An 18567-nucleotide genomic window follows, 5' to 3' on the forward strand; every position below is an offset into this window, starting at 1 on the left:
GATGGAGGAGAAAAGGAGAAAATGATGCTTGGCCAGACAGGAGACATTAGCGTGACTTCACTGGGAAAGGACACTACAAAACAGCCTAAAAGACAGAAGCAGCACCTCAAATGTTTACCAAGGAAGATCTCTACAGTAAGCTAGCCATAAATAAAAAGACCAAGAAAAACCAATTCCAGTTTTACCACCTTGAAAACAAAGTGCTCTTCCACTGATCAAAGCTGTAAATGAAATCAGAAACTCACGCCAGCATGTCTTATCAGTTACATATTTACCGTGCAAAGTCAATATAGTAGCATAGAAATTACTGAGCCATTCTAAGAACAAGAGAAAAATAAATTTTTTCCATCTGTTTGAAGGAACAACCTGAGCTTGGAATGGATTAGTTATAGCTGGACAGAACTTGCTCTGCCAAAACCTGCCTACAAAGCCAGTGATCAAAACACTCATTTTTTGCAACATGTCAAAGAAAATATGCACTAGAAAGAAACAGAGGATTTTAGGATGGTAGTATACCATACCTAAGGGGAAAGTAAAAGAACAACTTCATTCGAGCACCAGAAGATTCATTTAGTGCAGAAAATGAATGCATATCAAGATCAAAATATGTTACAGAAATCAAAGAAAGTTGAATGCATGTTTTTACAAGAAATTGTATTTTAACAAACTTTTTTTTTTTTAAGGAGTGGCATGGTGGGAAGGGGAGGGGAAAAAAAAGGTGTGGGACACAAGATAGAAGAAGTTCCCATTAAAGAGAAAAATGGGAAATGCACATTTCTTCTTTGAAAAATAGGTTAGGCTTAATTTTGTCCTTGTACTTACAGAAACTAATCAGAGAGATTTGACATTGCTGGGAACCTGCCAAGTGCAGCGGCTCGTACATGCGGGGCCACTGTGGGTCTCTCAGTGCCGCTTACTCAAAAGAGCAAAATTCCTTCAGATACCTGCTCGCCTCAGCTGATAGTGCAATCTCGTGGTCAGTCACTCCCCAGCACTTTCTCCCTGCCAGGGACAGAGCGCAGCAGAAGGGAAACACGGCAGCTAAATGGGTTACATCACGTCAAGTCCTATCAGGAGTTACCCGTGAGAGGAGAGATGGGACAGTTCCTGCCACTCCCAAAAGCATTCCAGCTCAGAGAGTTCTTTAAGCAGTGTCCTTAACCTAAAGAACAGTTTCAAGTTTAATGCACAAATCATGCTCTTAGATTATTTAACGTAGGGAACACGGCTTATTTTTTAAGGGATCTGCAGCCAGTGGATGGATTTCACATGGTAAGGCTGGCAGGCTATCTACTCTGCAACTGAAATGTTTTCAGCAAGCATAGATGTTCTTAACCTACATAGCATAAGTAGCACTACCAGAAATAATGTTTCAGGAAAGATTCAAGTCCTTACTGTAGAGCTGCCCACCAGGAATTACAGTCATGGAATGCAGTTACTCCACAGCATTCAAGTCCATGTTTTCGTGTTTTCATTGCTATTACATAGACTATTTAAATTAAATTAGATCAAGACACAGGTCTGTGTGTTTCAAAGATAAATATTTTGGTGGCAGAGATAAACATCTGATTCCTCATTCTTGTGCGTGGTCTTCAGCCTTTGCATTAAAAAAAAAAAAAAAAAAAAAAGGAATTATTGTATTGTAACTGAGTATCTGAAGGATTTTAAGGGATGTATACACTGCATGAAAAACATGAAACAGACAGTGCTCACACCAGCATAGGCTATGACTGGTACAGCTTGTAAAGCTATAGTATAGGTGGGCATATCTCCCCAGGAAGAAATCCAAACCACACAACTATACAGGATCTTATACTAAGTGCTTTACTAGAAACTTGGAGTGGCCTTGCAGATCATAAGCAGCACAGACTTTGTAGTGCAAATATGGGAAGTGGGTGTTTATGGGAAGGGTAGCCTAAGAACAATGACTCCTGGGCTGGGTAATGTCTCACACTATGGCTGAAAAAATGAAAAGGTAAAGGGTGCCTGTCCTCTTCCTCTGTTTCTCTGTGACTGGCAATGTGGCAGGAGGAAGGAAGGTTTACTGCTTGCAAGCTATTCCTGGGTGTATCCCATCATTGCCAAATCAGCAGGGTGATGCAACTGGCAATCCAAACTCTTAGGGTTCATTAGTATCTAATACTTAACACTGTTGAAACACCAAGACATCAACCATCCTTAATTCTTACAGTTTGGGGCTGGGACCTCTCTGTAGCAAGCGGGCTGAGGGTGCTGTTGAAGGGCCCAGCAGGTGTCAGGGATGCTCAGTGTTTTGTGAGATCATGCATTCGCATGCAAAGATTCTTGGTAAAAATATGTTTCCCCATTTAGAGCTACGGTACTTTTCACGATGACATCATTTCAGCAGTGACAAATATAGCTGAGTCTGCTCTTTCCTACGCCATATAAATCCCTTGACCTCAATCAGATCATTGCTGATTTACACTTGTGTAAATGCAGTCAGAATCCAGCCCGTGGTATTCACAAATGTAGGCCAGAGTAAGCATTACTCACAGACAAGAGACAACCCTTCAGAGGAAGGAAAAAAGATCATTTTCATGCAAATATCCTTAATAATAAGGAACAAGAGTTAGAAATAAGAGTATGAATGAAATGCAATCAAGAACTGCTCTGAGATCAGATTTGCTTCTAACTTTATGATGCTGCATCAGCTGCTCTTACAGCAGCTTAAGCCCAAAATTTGACCTACCTGAAACTTGTTATACATAATTTTTCATCAGGGATCTGTGAGCTGACTCAATCTCCAAGCTTGGCTTTGAAGGTAGCTGGAGGTGCTCAGCTATTCACAGGGTTTACAGAAATTTGTTCCCTGTGTTCTATGAAAATGGAAACTTTTTTTCCCTGATATCCAGCTTTGCCCTCAAATTGTTGCACATTATCTATTTATTTATGCATAAACAGTGGCATTATGGTTTGGAGAATAGGGGTCCTTTGATGGGAGGTAAGCTTGACTAGCCTATGGGAGTTTACTGCTATGCATGTAAATGAGGACATACATACAAATATGCAGAACAGACAAGTGAAAATATACAGCATCTCTTTAAAATGAAATACTTTGATTGCTCCAATCACAAGAAGTTGTAAAACTACCCTGAAGAATTAACAGCCTCAGTACATGCTAACTACATCCATCATAAATTCGTCTTTAGTTTCTGTTATCATATCACTGTCTCTTGGGACCCCCAGTCCTGTCATCATTTGCCCTTTATAATTTATTCAGCTTGTACTTGCCTGAATCCTTTCTACTTATCATTCATCTTTACAGTTGTACATAAAATTAGATTGATCCTCCTATGGCAGACACGTCAGAGAGAAAAGTTGTCATTGAATAACACATAAAGCAAATGAAGGTCCAGCAAAAGCTTTTGTTGAATAACTTGAAAATCATCCTCTGAGATACAAAAGGTGTCAAAACAAAAAGACAAGACAACGCTACCTTTATATTTTTTTTTCTTTTTTGCACATCATTTTTCAATTGCCACCAAATCTCCCAGGCACGACTGGGAAGCCTTTTTCCCATTTTGCATCTCAGGCTGAGTGTGGTTAGCCACCACAAAGGTGATGAATACACCAGTCTCAGCTGAGATAACAGTGTGCATCCAACACACTGGCTCTGTCAGGATGCTGGCACTGTGCTCTTTCTTTGCAAAGCTCTTTGGACTGGGGAGCAGGGAGAGAGTTTACTTTGTATTCTGGAGGCTGACTTGTAGGGATACAGAAGCCAATCTTTAACTAGTGAAATGGAACTTTAATGTTTACCAAGCAGATAGGACCCAGGTGTTTCATCTCATCTGGTGAACAGAGCAGCGCTGTCAAACAACAGGGGTTTTTAGCAAATGGAAAGTGCCTATAGCTTCCTCTTCCTCTGCCCTGCTTTATCCAAAGCAAGGTCCAAAAGGACTTTTTCTGCCTGGTCACTCAGAAGGAGGAAACAAGGGGGAAAAAAATAAAGATCACTTTAAGCATGACATTGACATCCAAAAATCTTAAAGGGAGAATTTCTGGACATTTTCTGAAGGATTGGGTTTTTGTTGTTATTTTGTTGTTTTTTTTTTTTTTTTTTCTCTTTTTCTTTTTTTTTTTTTTTTCCCCAAGTCTCTTACCTCAAATCTGGTTTTATTCCTTTTCATCTTCATTTTTAACTTCAGAAAACAGACATGTTTCTCCCAAGGGAACAATTAAATGTGTTTTCTTTCAAAATCTAAAGGGCATGGTGAGCAAGCTGTGTGTTCAGCAGGCTACTTTAATCAATGGAACCCATCCAGCCTACCGCTGCTGACCAAATTGCAATTTACATCAGTAGAGAAAAACTTTTGAAATGGGAAGTTGTGGGAATATAATACCATTTTTGACACAACACAGCATGCAGGGTGATATGTGGTTTAATGGTTTTCTAACAAGCTTTTGGAAAAAGCTTTGAAACGCTAAAAAAAAAAACCACCAAAAAGACAGTAAGATTTCAAGACCTGCTTAAACAGTGAAATCCATGCTATACGGGCAGGACTTCTGAAGTCTACATGATACTTATGTCTCATTTAAGCCTTATGACATGGATTTAAGAGAGGCCAGACCTTACAGGGTTTCCTCCGCCCTCCCCTCTATGTTCAGGTGTCTTTCCTCACATAAAAATTTAAGTCAGGTATGACCAGTAATGTTGGAAAAACCTTTTTTATTAAAACAAACAAACAAAAAAACAAACAACCCCCCCAACAAAACAAAACAAAGAAACAAAAACCCACAAAACAAAAATAAACAAAAAACCCCCCTAAATTGTGGGCAAGTGAAATTAGATGGAGAGTTTTTGTTTCTTTAAAAAATGGGTTTACTGTGAGTTTTATGAGCTCACCTGTCTTCTAGTGTTAAAGAGGCATATTTTTGCATATGATGAATAAAACAGAATGCATTTTTTCTAGATCGCAAGAAGAGACAAAGAACATCAGAACAGTTAGGGAGAAAACTAATTATGTTTCGCACTGAGAAATTTAGCATACCAGTAGTACCACTGTCTCTTTCAAGAGGAATAGATGCAGTGAGAAAACCCAGCCTATTTCCCAGACTGAACAAGCCCCGCAGATTGCTGAGGTTAACAGTTTCGTACATACTTAATTTCATAGTTATTCTTTGCAAGTCTTACAGGAAGGTTTTAACATTATGCAAAGAGACAGTGCCTCCAACCAAGTGTACATGGACTGTTCTCTCCCGTTGCCTGAGAGAGCCACAAAGAACTAGGGGAAGAAAAATGCTGCTGTGCTTATCATACAAGAGCTCAGTTTATTTGTGCTATAAATAAAAGCAGATCTTGATAGCATAATTACATTTCTCAGCATTATCCTCTGCCATTCACTTGAGAAAGAAAAAAGAAAGGGGAGAAAAAGTTCGCTTCACTATAATTTGTAATCAAAATGACTACACTTAAAACATAATTTTATTTCCCCGATTTCATTTCCTGTGGAGCTTTGTGGGGCAAATAGATAATATTATACAAAATCTGCAGGCAGATATAATTCTCCCATACATTGCACTGTCATTGTCTAGATCATTTTACCCCCCTGGCTTTCCTCAGGACCATGGCCTGTGGTTTGATATTGCATTTTATCATTGTGGGATATATCACCACCAGAAATCCCAGAGGTGAGACAACTTTTACTTTCTCTAATTTCTCTCTTCTGCTCCCCCAAATTACTCTCCCTTGCCTTAATTCGCTTTTTATAATGCGAGTTTAAAAAAAAAAAAAAAAAGGTGGTTTCCCACTATGAAGGATTAGCACAGATTATAGTGAACAGTGTTAATTATAGGTGAGGAAAAAGAATAGTGCATCTCTCCAATCTGTTCTTGATTTCCCCCGTGTCTGTCTGTCTGGTAATAAGCCTCCTTTAATCTGGCAGTCCCCTTGGTGAAATCAGCGCCATGGACAGCAGTATTGATTGCTTCTGAGAAACCATCACAGCTGCTCAACCAAATTACCTTTGATATGTGACCTTTAATGTAATTACTGCAACATCAAAGCATTTCTATAAATTATTAAAGAACTAATATACTTCATCATCCAGCCACTCTATTATATGTAAAATAAACAATCACAAGTAAACACTAGAATTTGAATTGTCCGACAATCACAAAGTGCTCTTTACACACTGTGCACATTAACCTTCCATTTTAGGCAAAACAATTTCAAACTCTCCAAATGAGCCTAATTTACTCATTCAGATGAAGAAGATTCAAATGATAGTCTTCTGTTTTACATTCCAATCCAGATGCTTCAAAATATGTATCATGTTTCCTTCCCACCCAAAACCAAAGTGCCATAAAGACTTTATTAATCAACACATACCTGCTTGGAAGTCTTTTGATTATTCCACAAGATGAGTTTATGTCCTACATATAACATAGAAATATGTGAAACATATTTCTGTCATTGTACAAACCACATCCAGAAAGTAATTACTGTAAAATATGTGCATGTAGCCACTCCACTAAAAACAAAGTGATACATAGCTAAGACGCAAGGCATCTGAATCTGGACAAAACCTCCTCATGCCTCACCATTTCCATACATTACCATTCATGTGCATGCTATTAAAAATTACTCAGTTCTGTGTTTTACAATGCAAAGAATACAAGCAGCAATATTGCAAGAGCAGGAAAGTGTACAGTTTACTGGAGAATGGGAAAGAATGTCTTAGTCTAGTATTATTTATTTTTTCCTATACCATGCCTGTTAATTGTTTTTGACGCCTCCTCAGTCGAGCTGTTTGTGTCACAGACAGTGGAGTGTCAAGAGAAGATGTTATATGCATCTCATTTTGAACTTATGTGAATAAGGACTTAGACCCCTGAACCTAAAAGTGCCTCTTATTTTATGGTGATGAACTATGGTTGATATTTTTGGCGCATGTTATCAAGAACAGTCAGGTAAGTCATAAATAATTCTCTGTTACTCAGATAGGAACCATAAAACAGTATCCAGGCATGATACTTTATCAAGAGACAAGACTGGTTTCCTTAAATAAACTACAGTGACATCATTCAGAGGATGAGTTCAGAAACTTGGCAGAAAGCTGCATGAAGAGGGTTTGCTGGTGGAAAGCAAACCTTTATCCTGAGACAAATAGAACTGGAAATGAAAGGGATGGGAAAATAAGTGTTCAGAACTCTAAGGAACCTGGTTGCTCTTTTAGACAGAGGATTCACTGCTCTCAGCTCAATGAGATCCTGATGTGTCTCCTGAAAGTGTGTAAAGAAATTAAAAAAAAAACAAAAGCCTCCTAGAGGCAGTGTGGCCAGTATGGAATATATGTAAGAGCAATTGCACAAACCAAGGAAGAAATTGTTTCCCTGTAGTCTAGAATTAGTTGGTGCAGCCTTTGAAGTCTCAATCCTAATGCAAAAGTTGGTTGAATTCTACCACTGTCCAAGAAAATAGTTTTGACTTTAAGACTTTTGTGATTTGAAGTATCTAACACAGAAATTGAGAATCGGAATGGTGAACATATAGGAAAAAAAATCCTAAATCATCACTTGCCCTCCCTCTCCAACACCTGAGTCCTCAATCTCACTGACCCACTGTGTTCTTGAAGATATTATCATCATACAATTTCAGGATAAGATTTTAAACTCATAGAGAAGATAGATTTCCATTTACAAGTGGATGATCTCTTCCCAATAAGAAATGCAAGGAGTCTCAGTGGAAAATCTGAAATTTCAATTATTCTTTTTTAAATACACAACACTCTATTCATCACATCTCTAGTATAGATAAATATGTATTTTATTTCAAGCATATTTCAGAAAATTTCAGTTAAAATGTTACCTGAAACATCCCTATTCAACATATTCTCTCTCTCTTTTTTTTTTTTCCTATCCAGTTTTATCATTCAGGAAAGAGAAGCCAAAAGAAAATATTGGAAGGGGGAGGAGGAAGAAAAACTGAAATCCCCTCCCAAGACTGAAGTTACTTTCAATCTGCTGCTAAGGAGGTTCTAGAAAAAAAATAATTCAGAGGGAGTTGTCAGCTGACAGAAATATTTTTAGGCAATGAAGTATGTATATATTTGCATAAGGTATGGCCTTTTAAGCAAAGATAGATGTAGATGAGCAAGTGCGTGGGCATCTCCATACTGGCAAGGTGGCTTAGAGATAGGTAAATAGACCCAGGATGATGGAAACAAGCAGAGCAGAATCAACACTTTCCTCAGAACACAGAGCAAGGGATGAGTCTTAGATCTGGTGGAAAGGTAGGTTATAGCTACACAGCAATCAATCATTCAGCACCAGCTAATAAAGACAGATTTTTGGATAGATTTCCTCTCAGTTTAGATGCAGCCTGGGGCCCTCAGAAGCCCACTTTTAGTTACGTGGTCACTGGCTCCTGGTTTTTGTGAAACCAGCTTCATTCCAGCTGTGGGAGCACTTGGCTGCTCCCGATCCACACACTCTGGCTGAATCTAAATAGTCTCTCCCTCCCCCGGGTAACCACTTAACTAGAAACCCATCCCAGCAGGGCAGGTCTTCCCCACATAATGCTGATTCTATTTTTAGTTCTGCTTGTGTTGTCTGAACCTTAGATCTTGCTCATGTGAATAATTTTCCTCATTATCTCGCGTGCGTCTTTCCTCTCTCTCTCTTTTCTCCTTGTCTCACCGCCTTTCCAATCTGCTACAGCTGCTTGAATACTAAAGTAACTGAGTCAAACCACTTTGTCATCAGGAATATATTTTCATTCTGTGATAACTCAATAATGTGATCTGTTTCTTGATTTCTTGCTGCCAAACCTTGCTTCAGAGAAGAAAAGGAGTGAGAGGAAGCACCTGGTGAGGACCACTAACATTCTGTAGTGGTCAGAATCCTAAAGCAGCTCCTCAGCTGAGTTAGGCTGGTGGAATCCAGTCCATAACCAGTTGATTTCTGTTTTCCTGACTCCCAATAAAGGCAAAAAGCTTTTAGTTTTGTGCATGGGAACCATTTGGGTGGGTTGGTGGTATCTTGATTTTATTAGCACAATGCAAATACTGAATCATCCAAACAAACGGAGACTTTCTGCTTCCAAATCTGAGAGGAGAACACCATATGTAACCCATTTTTTAGATTTAAAAGAAAAGAGAAAAAAAAAAGGAAATGTTATCAGTCTGGACTCACCCCCGGCAGTGTCTTCTGTTCATGCAGTGCGCTCTGGGCCTTTAGAGCAGACTCCCTTTCGCAGTATGTTAGGAAGGCACAGCCTGCAAAGAGCAAGAAAAACCTCTTGTAAGAGCACTATTTCAGAGAAGATCCTTCTGAAATTCAGACAGAGAACAAACCACTTTCCTGTCATCATCCCATTCCCAGTAAATCAATCATAAAATTCTCTCCTAAGTGTGTCAGTAGTGTCAGTAGTAAAAGTCAAGAAATGAAGCTATCATCTCTTCCTCTGAACCCTGGTGGACAGTGAGCAACAGTGTACATTTGAGTGCTTATTTTTCCTTCAAGACATGCTGATATTTCAGCTACAGGAGGCTGCACAGGATTAGGGATCCCAAAGGTTCCACAGGATGGCAAGGTGGGCCATGGGATCCCACTCCTGCTCCAGCAGCAGCGCTGGGAGCAATCCCCTTGCTGCCACATCCTGAAAGGTCTCACGCCTTTCTTTCCTGCCAGGTGCTTTAGGCAAAGGGCATGCAAGGACTTGTAGCTTCCTACTGCAGAGGAAAATTTCTGTTGTTCAGCCTGACCTGCACCAAAAACTCATTGCTCTTCTTGCATCACACCAGAAATCCATCTCCCCGCACTGGCCGCCACAAGGACTCACTGGCTTCCAGTTGTAAACACAACCATGCCAAAGCCCAAACGATCACTACAAAACATCCCTGACCCACAGATCACTTGAATGTCAGAGATACACTGATGGGTTACATCTTTGATTCTTCCAAAGATTAACTTATCAACTACAAAGCCTAAAGCCCTGTCAAAGCAGAGCCCTGCTATGTTTTCCTTCCCCACCTCTATGCTTCCCTTCTGGTAAAAATGTTGCAAAATCTTACTCCATTTGTGTGTCTGATGTGATCAAATTATTTCTTCTTACTGCAGTATACTGAAAACCTGCCAGTTCCTGCAGCAAAAAATATGCTTGTTATGCAGAAGACATTTTCTCTGAAATTACTACAGAATGTCTCCAGCTCCTTGAAATGGAGGTATCACAACTTTCAAGGTTCAGGCAGCATGTCCCTCAAACTGAGAATGTTCTTCTGGAGTAGCACAAGTATGGAGAGACTACCAAAGAAACAAACAGGTCCCACAACTTCGTTTTCAGCCACCCACCTTCTCCCCAAGAATGTATAAAGTACCTAACAGGTGAGTAAACAGTAAACTGTAAACTTCTTTTCAGCTTTGATTGCCACTTTGAACATTTTGTCCATGCAATGCTCACTTTTTTCCAAATTTTTTTCCTTAGAGAGTATCACTGAAGAAATGCACACTTTTACATGCTTTTAATAGATTAGTACATTAAAGAAAATAGGATTTTTTTTCTATAAATGAACATTTTTTTTATCAGAGATTGTCCTGTGGAAGTCACTGTACTCCTATCACAATGAAGCTATGATATGGCATGAAAAAGAAGAAAAATAACAATTTTTTTCACTATTTCTTATCCTGTATTAGTTTCTTCTTACTTTCTGTTTATTCAAACCAATCACATTTATTATGTCTCAATAACTGAGATTCAGATGCAAAAGGTAACAGTCAAAAGAGGAGACTGAACATCATCAAAAGTTTGCATACTTGGAATTATTTTGATTTGTTCCCCTCTAACTTTAAATGGATGAGGAAGAAACTGTGGCAAAGTGTTTACAGCTAGCAGAAATAATGGATTGGAAAGGATCCTTAAAAGTCACCCATAGCCTGATAATCAAATGGGAAACTATGCTTAAATTTAATTTCAATGCTAAATCACAGGCTGAGAGCTCTCTGTTTACTAGATACAATAAGAAAGTCTCCCTTTAGCAGCAGACGTGGAGCAGCTGATACAGTCTAATTAGGCACATCATAGCACACTGTTATAGAGATAAACTATGCAGTGTAAAGCTCTCATAATGATAGCTATATTTTTCTCCTCATTGTGATTGCCACGATGACAGTTCAGGGTAACAATGTCCTACTCCTATAGTACCACGACTGTAATTCAGGCTGAGTAAGCAAGAGACAACTCTTCTCTCAAAATGGGCATTTTCCACCCAAAATCCACCCTCTGTGTGTGTGTGGAGGCAAGTTCTCACCAGGAAGAAACCTCCACTAAGTTGTCTCCAAAGCTGTTTCAAAAGTGGTAAAAGTACCAAACTTCCCAAATCAGTACTCATAATGCATCCAATCATCACTGATATAACAAACACACTGCTATGAACTAAAAGACTTTGAAATTGAAAAGAAATCTACACTCTCATATGATCAGACAAAAAAAACCCTCCTGTTTTGCAGAGACAAAATATATCCTCTGTGGAAGTGCTTCTTTTTCCCTTTTCATTCATATATCATGCACATGAATTACAATCTATCCCACACATGTTGGGTAAAAAAGTAATATCTCTATGAAAAATAATATCTTGTTTATTTAAAGTAAGGCTTGGTTTCTTAGAGACCATAAGAAGTTCCATCCCAGCAGTGGCCAAATGAAATAGAGATTAATGTTCATAGCAGGCCTCAAACCTGAACTTGAAAAGGACAGCTCATGGGGAATTTTTGTCTTCCCTTTCCTTACCACAATATTGCTCTGTAAGGCACATATGCAGCATTAGCCATCAGCTAAAATAATGAATTTTTCCAAAAACACAAGAACTTTTATAAAACAATATTTATGTATTACTCCATTCTGCAAGAATTTCTTGTGCATTAGGATGAAAGGAAATGCCCTTTCTTGCACCATCCTGCCTGCCTCCCTGAAACCAAAACTGATCTCTGCTTTGTACTGTGGTGTTTAAAGGAATGAGAACCCCTTTCACGTGTTACTTTTCCTAGGCTACCACTTTCAGTGTGCCTCCATATGACCCCTCCAAAGGACTCTTCCTTCCTGGAGAATGTTGCTTAGGAAATACAACACTAGACACTCAGATTAACACTATGGAGTACAGCATCCTAAACAACTGAGTCTTGAAATATTTTCATATGGAGCAGCTATGTTGTTTTTTATTTTTTTCCAGAGAAAAGAAAATGGGGGAAAAAAAAAAAGTGGTTTTTTTTTTTTTTTTAATATGATATTTTTTCTTCTTTTCATTTTGATTTCCCAGATGGAAAAAAATTTTAGAACAATCAATTTTCCCAGCTGAACCTCACGATTGTGTACAGAATCACTTATTTCACTGGGGAAAAAAAAGATTTTTCATAGTAGACTCCTAAGTAGCTCAACTTAACTGCTCACTTGCCATCAGCAGTTTTGTCTGGGTGTGAACATGACTTCTGGGTGGAAGGCTTCATATTCTATTACAAAACATTTGCACCATCCATCCCCTTTGAATTGCCCATGTTCAGCAGTATAACGAACATTTCTCAACATACCTCTTAAGTAAAGGTGGTGTGAAAGCAATGCATTATTTCTATCCTCCACTTATATGGGACGTAATGACTCAGTCAGTGCAGAGTTTATGAATTATATCAGAATTTGAACAAAAAATTTTAATTGACTATTTGACAATGAAGGGCTTGGTCCAAACTGCTCCCAATTTCTATTCTATTTTTCTCATGCATTCCAGACATATGTCAATCAATTAAAAAAGGCTGTGTTTGGATTGTGTATTTCCAGCTGTTCATTTGCTACCAGCAAACAGCTTTTTGGGCAAGCACATAAACATCTGGAAAATCCCACCTGCCTGTTAACCTATTGAACTCCAGTCTCTTGGAAGCATGAGGACATATCAAGATGTCTCCTGGGAAACAGGATTGTTAAAGACATGCTGGGAAACAAAAACAAAAGCTTGAGATGGGAAAGAAATTACAAAGGCTCTACTTTATTTTTATCTCCAGAGAATTCAATAGTGCAAATAATAATTGTATGAGATACAGATGGAAAATGATTGTGGTTATGGCAACTTCAACTTCATAGCAAGTCTTCAGAAGATTCTGCACAAGCCTGGGAGGCAAAACTGTCAGAAGACACACTGTGAACTGAACAAAATAATACTGAAAACTGAAAGCCAGTCACACAGCCTGAGCTGAAGAAGGCAAATGCATGACCTGGGAGAATGGACAACAACCCACTTTAGCAGATCAGGTCTGAGACCATCTAAGGAACCTCAAAATGCACAGGTCCATGGAATCTGATGAGATGAATCCATGGGTCCAGAGGGAACTGGCAGGTGAAGTGGTTAAGCCACTGTTCCTCATCTCTGGGAGACCAACAGGGTACCACTAATTGGAAAAGAGGAAAAAATCCCTATTTTCAAAAGACAAACTAGAAAGAGCTAGAGAACTACAGACCATGTTGGGTAAGATCATGGAGCAGAGCCTAATGGAAAACATGCTACATGGAAAACAAGGATTGTACTTAGTGACAGTCAAAATGGCTTCCCAAATGGCAAATTGTTCCTGGCAAACTCGTGGGCCTTCTACAACCGGATTGTAACACTGGCGGAAAAGAGGAAAGCAACTGACACCATCTACCTGGACTTGTGAAAAGCATTTGACACTGTCTCACAAAACATCCTTGTCTCTAAAATAGATAAAAATCTATTTTGGGGATGGGCTAGTGGAATTGGCTGGATAGTCACACTCAAAGGGTTGCTGCCAATGGCTTGATGTCCAAGTGGAGAACAATGACAAGTAGTGCTTGTTTTTCAGGATTTGGTTTTTGAACTGGTGTTGCTATACATCTTTACTGGCAACACGGACACTGGGTTTCAGTGCACCTTCAATAGGTTTACCTTGAAACAGAAGCTTGTTTTGTGGAGCAGTCCATCCTCTGGAGGGAAGGGATACCATCCAGAGGGATCTTGACAGGCTTGGAAAGGGTCCCATGCAAACCTTGTGAAATTCAACAAGACCAAATGCAAAGTCTTTTACCCATTTTGGAACAAACTCAAGAACAAATACAGACCGGACAGAGAATGCGTTGACATAAGCCCTGCCAAGAAGGACTGGGGAATGTTGGTTGATCTCAGCATTGCACACTGACAGTCCAGAAAGACAACCATGTCCTGGGCTGCAGCAAAAGAACTGTGTCCATCAAGCTGAAGGAGGTGATTTCCCCCTCTAGTCTACTGTTGTGAGAGTCCACTTGGAGTGGACTCTCATTTCTGGAGTCACAAACTTATGAAGGATGTGAAGCTGTTGGAGAGAGTCCAGAAGAGACCACAGAGATGATCAGAGGGCCTGAGGCACCTTTCTTGTAAGGACAAGTTGAGAGAATTGAGTTTGTTGAGCTTGGGGAAAAGAAAGCTCTGGGGACATCTAACTTAAGGAGATGCAGGAGAGCTGGAGAGGGACTTTTTACAAGGCCACGAAGTGATAGAACAAGGGGAAAGATGGCTTAAAACTTGAAGAGGGTAGAGTTAGATCAGATATTAGGAAGAAATTTTTTTACTGTGAAGGTGCTGAGGCACTGTAGCAGGTTGCCCAAGGAGGTTGCAGATGCCTCATCCTTGGATATGCTCAAGGCTGTGTTGGATGAGGCTTGGTGCCTTGGTCTAGCAGAAGGTGGACAGGCAGGGAAGTTGAAACTAAGTAGTGATATTGCATTGGGGTTTAGAATCCTAATGCTTTGCCTCTCTTGGAGCAGTTCTTGTCCCAGATGCTCACCTCAGCCACAAAGCCACAATAATCCAGAACAGTTAGGATAACCCTAGGGATTGAGAAGGTTGGCTCGAGTGATCTAAGCCAATTTTTAATTCACAAACTTTTGTGACTATAGCATATGCACTCAACCAGTTATCACAGCTCGCCTGACAGGTGATAACTTCTGAAACTACAGCCTTTCCAATACTTGTGAGTGTAACTAAAATCAGAATCATTGCCCAAAAAAAGATAAAATTTCAACAAGGCTGTCAGTTGGTTTTTCTTCTTTGAGTCAAATACCTTCTTGCTTTTTAGTTACAAATATATTAGTTAATAGTGAGGATTTCCTTAATTGGCCTTCCTGTGTTGTGTTATGCTAGAATCCTTCACAGCACATGAACTAGTGAACAAGACAGCCTTCTGTAACAGAAGAAAGAACACAGATCAGCTGAGAGTGTCTACTTTTCCCCCTACCATCTTTAGTGTACCTCACACCCTAAAACCCCAAAGCAGAGAAACCAGCAGACCACTATGGACTTTCAGAAAGCAAACTGCAATCCAAACACAACTCTCTAAGTTCCTCATGTTGTGTATTGAAAATGGAGAAAGCAAGTAATTCTGCATACCTTGGGTCACAGGCTAATGGTCACGCTCCAGCTCAAGAAGAGGTATAATCTTCTAGAGAAACTGGTTTGAGACCAAAAAGTTTACATCACTGGGAAACAAATACAGGAACTCTTAACTGGTCACAGTTCTGAGCATCTCATTTAGTGATGCCTCAATTTCACTGTACCCTAATTGCCATTGAAAAAATTAGACCAAGATATACGAGTTATCTGTGGTGGACCAGAGACCTGTGCCCCATTTTCCAGACTAGGCTGGTGTTTTAAGAGAGCTACTTCTCTGAAAATAAAGAAGTTCATTGCTTCAAAATTCAGAGATCTGTTATATAGAGAAAGAGCATGATACTTAAGAAAACTCTTGCCTTAAAATCAACATCTCAGGTTACGTCTCCCAGCAAGGATTTCAAAGTGAAAAAGAAATCTTTTTTCGCTTTAACTATCCTAGCTCTACATGTCTGGGTTTGAAACAATTCTCATTTGCTCTGTCTACAGTGGACTGCCCAAAGTTTAATCACTTGAGGGTTTCAGAGATTGAGCTGAATTTTCTTGAGGGAGACACAATCAATAAAGACTTTTGGAACTGGAAATGTTTTATCCAATTTCTTCATCTGTTTCTCTCTCAGTGATTAACTACCTTCTGACAAAAGTTAACATCTTTGCTGGTAAAGAACATTCACTTGGCTAGAACTTTCTTTTTCTCCATCTCCCCTGCTGCACAACAACTGAACACTAACTGTTTAGAGAAAAAGATAGGAATAAAAATCTTCCCAGATATCAGCTTCCCTGTCAATTATATTGCAAGGTAGATTAACATCCGAAATGCCCTGCTGTGTGGAATGCTAATTTTCTTTTTCCTCTTATGCTATTTTCCATTAACTATTATGATGCTGTAATATTCCTGCTATAGATAACTTGATAGGGTTCTCTGTGTTAAAAGCATACAAAAGACCCACTCGTATACGTCCGTGAACCAATACTAAAAAGCAAATTAAGAGGCGCAATCTGCAAATGCAGAAGTTAACCATATTTACAGAATATTAGCTCACTTAAAATGCATTTATGATAGTTCAAAATGAGGCATTGATATGCACAGTCCAAATCAGAGTCAGTCCTCAGCGTAAGCAGCGTTTAATTATATTTAGCAGTGTACAGGCAGACAACAGAGACTTGAGCATCTGTTGGTATGTATTTCAACAACACAGACAATGGTTTTCTCCTGATTTTTCATAACAAGTAGTTTTTTAATGAAAGCATCAGTTTTTAAAAGTCAGAATTTCTCATAGAAATTTTTAACGAAATAGTTCACCGAGTCTCTCAGCCCTGTGATACCATTTCTGACAAGATCCTACAGCAAGAGTAATTTATTCCAGGACAGCCACTAGTCTGGGCTCTAATCTGGATCAGGCAAACAGGGTCTCGAGTGCAGAGCTTTGACACAGGAGAGCACATTGTCACTGGCAGACCCCTAAAGCTTCAGGTGTATTTTTTAAGTAACACCACAGTTACCTTGCCTCCACACCACTGCAAAAATGGAAGGCATTTGATCTGTCAGACTTTCTTCCCCAGGATGGGGGAACAGTTTCTGGCTGTGATTCACACATAAATGTTTTTTCCTGGGGTCTTGAAAGTTCCTTGCAAGGTTGCTTTGAGCAATCCTTTGCTGACTGGTACACTCAAAGCAAGGTGCAGAGTGAACCATTGATTTGACATACCATGCACCACGTCCTGTTCTCTTATAACTGCCAATGTTTCAGCTTTAAATTTCATCCTGAAACTCCAGAGATAAGTTTGATCATCCCAGCCAAGTCAAGAGAAGACTCACTGCTCAAGTTTCTGCAATTCTGACTATCCAGAACATTTCCTCCCCAGTACAGGTGTCCAATTTCCATACACACAAGAAATGGCCCATGAATAGGCTCACCATTAAAGAAATCAGAATGTAGATTACTGGTTAAGATAGTTGTCTACCACAGAGAGTTCTGGTGTGCCCAATAAGGCCTGGAAATATTTAATGCTTTGAGTTATGGTAGAAAACTTACTTTTAAACAGAACAGCCTCTTAAATTTCTCATTTGTTGCCTAATACCTGTGTACTTCTTGTTGTAAGGCAAAGTAGGGCCTTCAGGCCCTAATAAAGGGCATGCTTTTGATTTAAACTAAGGAAAGACAGATATTCAAGTGAAAATAATAGTCAAGTGCTCTTCTGGACCAAGCAAGAGTGTTTCCAGTGTTTCAGAGCTCTGTCATTGATGAAAAAGTCATGAACAAACTTTGGAGATCACTCACGTGCGAGTAAGCAGATTTCACCTTCTACTCCATAATGATGCATCAAATCTGAGTTAAAATCCTGATCATCTCTAAGCTTGACTCACTTCAACCTACCTATTGCTTCAAAGAAAATCCAACATAATTATGTTATCCATTTTACATTACAGACTCAGGAAAAAAAATATCTTGAAATCTCCAAGATTTCTTGTTTGCAGTGAGGTGATAAAGAAAAAATACAGAAATTTAGGGGGTTTTGTGTCCTGTGATTCATTTGTGAAAGACTGGAGAATATAATCCTGCTGTTGAAACAGAAACACTTAAATTCAGAATGTTATGGGTTAAACCTCCTTAGACTACATGCATTAATTAGACTTTGTACCTGCTGTTCTGGGTCCTGCCTTTTGAGTTCTTTCTATTGTTAGCAGCATATGAATAACTCAGTGGATTTTCTAAAACATTTAGCTCTTTCGGAAACTTTTCCTCCACTTCATTTTGTTTTGATTTTTGGATTCACTTCTTTTGGAGAGACTTCTTCAAGAATGCTCATCTAAGTCTCCAGAGGTTATGCTACTGTTAAACAACAATCACTTTGAATGCCTTGAATCTTAGCAAAATAAAGCTAAAGCAAAACATCTCTAAACTAATTAGACTGCTCTGCTACTTACAGCTTTGTCCAAGCCTTTCTTTTCTGCATCTATATAGAGTGGGTTTGATTTGGGTTTTATTTTCTCTTTTCCTTTTTTTTTTTTTTTTTACTGCTCATTAGCTTTCACAAGGATGAGGAACAGACATTTCTTGGAAAATAACATCAAGTCTATGTGCAGGAAATGTGTTTGTACTTTTGCATAAAAAAGTTGGTATTTTTGCCCTTAAAAAATGTCAGGCCTATGCAGCAAACATCTTGTTGATAGCATCATCAAATG

At 39.1% G+C, this 18567-nt stretch overlaps 1 protein-coding gene across 7 annotated transcripts in view; it reads right to left on the reverse strand.

Moving 5' to 3' along the window:
- Window positions 1-18567, reverse strand: part of CELF4 (CUGBP Elav-like family member 4) — a 694523-nt gene that overhangs the window by 594471 nt on the left and 81485 nt on the right. For all 7 annotated transcript variants that reach the window (XR_009420407.1, XR_009420405.1, XR_009420406.1 and 4 more), the window contains exon 2: window positions 9157-9239. Coding sequence is in view for 3 of the 7 variants with exons in the window: in XM_059491868.1 (XP_059347851.1) it covers window positions 9157-9239 (83 nt within the window). In the remaining 4 variants the exon portion in view is untranslated. The remainder of the gene's footprint in view (window positions 1-9156; window positions 9240-18567) is intronic.

The sequence above is a fragment of the Ammospiza nelsoni genome, chromosome Z (genome assembly GCF_027579445.1).
Source record: "Ammospiza nelsoni isolate bAmmNel1 chromosome Z, bAmmNel1.pri, whole genome shotgun sequence".
Lineage (NCBI taxonomy): Eukaryota > Metazoa > Chordata > Aves > Passeriformes > Passerellidae > Ammospiza > Ammospiza nelsoni.